This window comes from Camelus ferus, chromosome 14, assembly GCF_009834535.1.
Source record: "Camelus ferus isolate YT-003-E chromosome 14, BCGSAC_Cfer_1.0, whole genome shotgun sequence".
NCBI classification, from domain to species: domain Eukaryota; kingdom Metazoa; phylum Chordata; class Mammalia; order Artiodactyla; family Camelidae; genus Camelus; species Camelus ferus.
This window is the reverse complement of record NC_045709.1, coordinates 6,667,585-6,673,584: the sequence shown is the minus strand read 5'-3', so window position 1 is coordinate 6,673,584 and position 6,000 is coordinate 6,667,585. Positions and strand designations below refer to the sequence as shown.

At 39.5% G+C, this 6,000-nt stretch overlaps 1 protein-coding gene across 1 annotated transcript in view; it reads right to left on the bottom strand.

The window, feature by feature from the left end:
* Positions 1–1,687: 1,687 nt before the first annotated feature.
* Positions 1,688–6,000, bottom strand: part of GTF2F2 (general transcription factor IIF subunit 2) — a 121,376-nt gene continuing 117,063 nt past the window's right edge. The window contains exon 8 of the mRNA XM_006176252.3: positions 1,688–2,719. Within this exon, the coding sequence (XP_006176314.1) occupies positions 2,600–2,719 (120 nt within the window). The 3' untranslated portion in view covers positions 1,688–2,599. The remainder of the gene's footprint in view (positions 2,720–6,000) is intronic.

Here is a 6,000-nt window from a genome sequence, read left to right as displayed (position 1 = left end):
AAGAAAATCATTCTTTAACACCCTAACATTTAAGACTAAATGACTTGACAGAATCTAGTTTAAACTGGAAGCTAAAGCATCAAAAAAGTCCTTTTTAACTTAGATGATTTCTAACCAAATCAGATACCAGCTGTTAATTAAACAAGCTGAAAGCAGACTCTGGTACTCACTTTGCCCCGAGGGTAGAATTTCCCTAGAGGGATCAGAACTCATGATGATATGTTGAGCAGGAAATGGTTCTATAAAACTATCTACCTTTCAGCACTAATTCTGAGAATTAAATGAGATAATATAGAGCATTTAACACATTGCCAGGCACTACTTACTATTATTTCACTAATATATACCAACAATGATAAAATAGCTTCAAAGAAAATTTGTTCATAGACCATTAGGGACAACTGCAGCTCTGCTGAAATCAACGAGAGCTGCTTCTGATACAACAGAGCAAAACCTGTTTAGTTTTTTTTCAGACATTACTGTGGCAACATGCGATTTCAAATCTTTCCAACGCCCATAATCTAACTATATTTTGTCAGTTAAAATATCCCCTACATGTGTGCACTAGTTGAGTTGAACAATCTCAGTTATTGCATATGGCCTTCCTGTCCTCTTATGATGCGAACATCTTACCAGATGTGTATCTCCCTCATCAGCCTTCTTCTCTCTCCATCTCACAGTGGTTATAAGGGTTTAGGATTCTGGCTGTCAAAAACCATGTCTATCAGAGCAAGAGGCCTGAAATGAAAGAAAAGGGAGCCCAGGTAGAAGGGAGAGTCTCCTCCATGACCAATAGCTCTATTTTTGTACTAAGAAAGCAATTTCAAAAAATTAATCAGGAATGGTGCCAGTCTACCACCTAGATTAGCTCTAATACTGAACAGATAACACGTGTTCAGGACACAAGCAGATACTGTCAGGTGTGATGAGGTAAAAGGTAAACAAAATAAGCAGAAGAAACCAGGTTTGCAGAAATACCAAAGCAGAGCTTTGAATGAGACACACAGCTCTGCCCTGGGAACCCTATTAGCAGCCAGCAAGTTCAATCTAGCAGGTGCTGTCATCACAAAAACAAAAGGCAGGGGACACAGGTCTGTTTCAGGGCAATATCATACATCCACAAGGACAACATTTGGGAGAAGAGATATACCATGAACAAAGCGCAGGACAGGTATCCAGAATTCTCAGCTCTGTACAGATTTATCACACCATTATCCATCTGCTTTCTGACATCGAGCCATAGGAACTAGGAACTGAAAGGTAATGGGGATATAACATTTGGTTCCTGCACCAGAACAAAGCAGGGTAAGACAACTGTAGGAAGGGTAGGGAATGGGACCGCCCTCCTCAATCAGAATTTTATTCCACAGCGGGAATACAAGGATAAAAATTTTCTTAATGCAGTGGTGTTCAGCCTCAGCAATTTGGTGTTTTGCTGCTAAAAGTCAAATGATACAGAAGAATATTTACCTCAATGGATAGATATTTCCTTGATTTGTTTTAATTACATAACATTTAAATTTTTTTGGCATTTGCTACTTCTTGGTTGCAAGCGTACAGAAGCAGCTGACAAAATGAGCAAGTAAGAAGAAATTTTTCATTGTGTTTAGTTTGCTAAAGCTTCTTTTGTTTTGATGGTCTTGTTTGTGAGTATGTCTAATATATAACATTTTGTGCTAAGAAAAACTTTGACCATGGACAGGTATTGCTTTTATTTAAAATTAATTAAAAAGACAGATAAAAGAAAACACTTTCATTCCCCAGGAACTGGTTCCCCTACAACCCTCCTTTAGTCTGTGAACAGCATCTGTCATACAATAGTCAATACGCGCCTGCTGAGTGTGCAGTAAAATTCAGGGGCAAAGTCAGTCTCTGGGAAGCTTATAATATGGATGGGAGATATATACCTTGACCTGTCGGAAAAGTATTTAATTTCTAATTATTTTAAAAGAAAAAAAAAAAGGACAGGAAGAAAGACCAATTCATCATGACTTTCTCCATTTCTCATGTCACCGTCACTAGGGTAAAATAAGCTAATGATGAAAACTGCTGTCTTAGTACAAACATAAATGCTATCCTTTTATTAATGTGTGTTAATATGAAACACAATCACTTGTTTAAAAAAAATAAAGACAGCCTTGTTCTTCGACAATTTCGGAATAAGGAACTTTGGCTTTCTTTCCCTTTTGAGAGTGTCTGTAGTTGACGACCTTTTTCTTGTTATGCCGTTCACTTTGGGTCTGTATTACCTTAGCAACTTAGAGAGAAACAAGGACAGGGAGTCCTCATTTAGAAAACGTTTCCTAGTTTTACACTTTAAAAGTTAATATTTAAAAAGAAAAACCTTCTTCAACCTCTAACTCCATCATGAATGATCTGGTTTACTACAAGTTAAGTCTATAAATAAATGTGTTCTTTTTCCTCAAAATTACTTAAGCAACTTTACAAGAATTATTGTTTAAAAAATTTACCTAGAGAAATTAAAGTTACCAGTCACTTTCCCCCCTGTGACAGATGGTGTTCAAGGAGTCACATATCAATGCCGGCTGCTTAGTGCATCACCCCTGTTGTTCCGTTAGCAGGTGGGCTTTGAGTTTTCTCAATCACTCTTTTCTTCTCCTTGATAATGTCTGTACTCTGGCTTCAGCTCCCATGTGTTTTTGTGGATCCCTTTTACATTCTGAATACCAATTTCTCTTAAGATTTCCTTCAGGTACAACTAAAAAGACAGAAACAAAAACACCTTGACAGGTGAGTTTATGAAGGCAGGAAACAAAATTTAAAATAAAATATGTTAAACCACATCTACAAAGAAATAAAAATTATGATCCTGAAAGTTCAACAATATTTCTTTACAAAGAAGTTCAATAAACTGCCTTTTTGATTGTATGCATGCAATACATAACTGCATTAAAGATATCAGTTGCATTAAAGGGGATGGAAGTCCTTAGTGCTAGCAACTTTGAAAGCTAAAAAAACCCCAAAACCAAAAAACAAAAAACCCCACAAACCCCAAAAAAGCCTAGATGAAAATACAAAGATTACTAGCACTTAATATTTATTAAGATGACATAGTATACCAAGTGTAATTTGCCCTTGAGTTCAGGGGCATCAGTGAGTTCACAGTCAGATGGGGTTATTCTTAGATTGGAAACAGTCAATTCAGAAGCAGTAGCATATATTAAAAAAGGCCATGTATCTCTGGGACATTAAATTCTGTGAACAAACACATGACAGGTATCCAGAATCCTAAGCTGTGAGTTCCCAAACTTGCTATCGGGCCACTTATTTTTCTTGGGTAACAAGGAAGTTATTACTTATGCTTACTATTATTTGTATCTTGCCCAAGCTTGCCAAGGTGAGGGATGAGAAGTGATAACAGGACATGTGAAAAATCTGGGGGCTGCAGCTTTCCTTTTTTTACCAAAGGAAAGAGATGAGTGATGATGCAGGGGAGAACTCTGTGCCATGGTATCTCAGGGTCCTGAAAGTTCAGTATTACCCAAATGATTACTGCATTTATGGAAATGATGGTTATGATAAATGCAACATCAAACCCCACCTCCACCTGCCAATGCCTAAGGCCAAAAACATTCCACTAAACACTGACCAATACAAATTACAGAACTTCCTTCTCAGGGAAGAGAGAAGAGTTAATCATTTAAAAGTGACTTTTTTCCTTCTTCTTCTGCAGAACAAACCAACTCAACAATAATTTTTGTGTGTATGCTCCAAAGAATCAGTTACAGGTATATTGCAGTGACTCATCCCATTGATAGAGGATGTAATTTTTTTTTTTTATTTATTGAAATGAGGCACTAGAAAATGGTTGAGAAGCTGACATCTCCCCTAATACTTGATAGTGTTTAAGGCAGTGCCTTACTGAAATGTGTGCTAGACTATCTGCATCAGGACCGCAGGGGAAGCCTGGGAAATAAGTCCCATTTTAGGCCTAGTGAATCCAAATCTCTGGGGCCAGGCCAAGGAATCTGCATTTCACGAGCCCCCAGGAGCCTCTGATTTAACTACACTAACCGCAGCACCTGCTTAAAGGGTTCTTCTCGCTCTAATACTCTGTAATCCTTGGGTCCTTGAAGTATTACTTAGCTTCCCAAGCCGCTCCCCTGCTGGAGACCATGCGTTAACCCACATAATCCGACATGACCTTACACTGACTGGTGTAATGCTCTACAGTTTATAAAGTCCTTTTATTCAGGGCTATCTGTTCAGCACTGGAACTACATACGGGCCCCTCAGTCGGCCTGATGGCTTAGCTCCCACTTGAGCAGCTTCCCCAGCCTGGCAGCCAGGCCCCAGCAGGTGGCAGCAGCGAATCGAATGAAGCCTGGATTTCCCCAGGAGGAGGCCTGCCCGCCTCCCACACCTGTATGTAGCTGGCTTTGCTGACGGACCCGGGTAAAGCAGTAAGTTTATCACTCAAGCAAGCCTGAGACAACTGGGTAATACGTAGCACGCCTGCCGCCTGCTACTTAAGATTGCATCAAAAAAATGGGACACTGTTCATAAACTACTTTCTAACCAAACAAGATTCATAAGTGGAAAACGACAGGTTGGGCTTTGATGTTTAGTTTAGGTGCCACGAGTGACTGCTTTATAAAATTCCAAAGAATGGCTTACTGTGAGATGGCTAGACCCCACGCACAATCATACAACTGTGGATGCACTGCAATGGGTCACATGTGAAGAGAGCAACTGCCAGGAGCCCTGTGAGTGCCTGACAGATGCTCCCTTCACTTCAAGTCTAGCACACCCGTTCATAATCTAGATACGGAAGATGAAAAGCCTAGAAAGGGTTAAACACAAAATATTAAGACAGTCTTAAGTGTACAAACTCAGTTGCTTACGTGTATAGCCCACCCCCGTTTCGTTAAACTAGTATAATAAGGTTATGGAGTACTTGTTTCTCATGAAGATGTCACCCTTTTTTCCTTTTTAACAATAAGGGACATTCTCGGTCTGTCAATTTGTCGAGTAACAAGATGGGATTAGTGTCACAATATCCAGCCATGGTAACGGAACTCCTTTTTTGGGGGAGAAGGGGCAAACTTCCTAACTCCGAGAATGTTCGAAATTGCAACCTGAGACCATTTTACTATAACTAAATGAATTAACTTGGTACAAAACATTAGCGGAGAAAGTAGTAGTAATAATAGAGAAAAACAAGGTCAGACAATCCTTGAAGGAAAGACACAGGCAGAGAACGGTGAGATCATGTCATTTCTCTGTTTAAAAATTCTCAATGACTTCCTCTTTGGCCTACACATGAAATTCCAAAGTCTTTCACAAGCATCCACTCAGGTCTGTCTTTTCCCTTTGGCCTCATCCTCTAACACTTCCTTTTTCACACAATTGCCATGTGTCTGCATGCTTCTAGTTTTCTTCCATATGCTCTTCCCTTTCCTTGTAATGTTTATCCCCTTTCCTCAAATCTGAACTCCACATCCTTTAAGACTCGGCACAAATGTCATTTTCTGAGAAACTTTCCCTAACAGTCCCACTTCTCAGATTTACATTTCACACTGTATGTACTTCAGGGAGAGCCCTCAGCTCTATTATAACCTTTATGTACACGGCTATCTCTTCCATCAAACCATGTGCTCCCATTCCAGAGCCTGCCTGCACATCACAGAGGCACCGTGCATGTGTGCTGAATGACCTGGGAAGAGTAAACAAGAGAGCTAAGAGCACTGGGTGGGGGAGGAGGTGGTGACTGGGGGGAGATCATTTAGAAGGCCCATAGGAATAAACTGCTAACTCTAGTTGTTTTCATTTTTCATCTAATTAACGTATAGGGCAATGACCCAGTTTGAGATATAAAAATTGATTCAACTGTATTACCTGAATCTGAATGACATTTACCACCAAAATCTGTATTATAGTGCTAAAATATCTGAGACAAAGCCAAGTGAGGTGGAAAGTTTAAGAGTTCCAGCAGGATTGAGGATTAATTGGTAATCTACCTTTCCTTTTAAATAATTT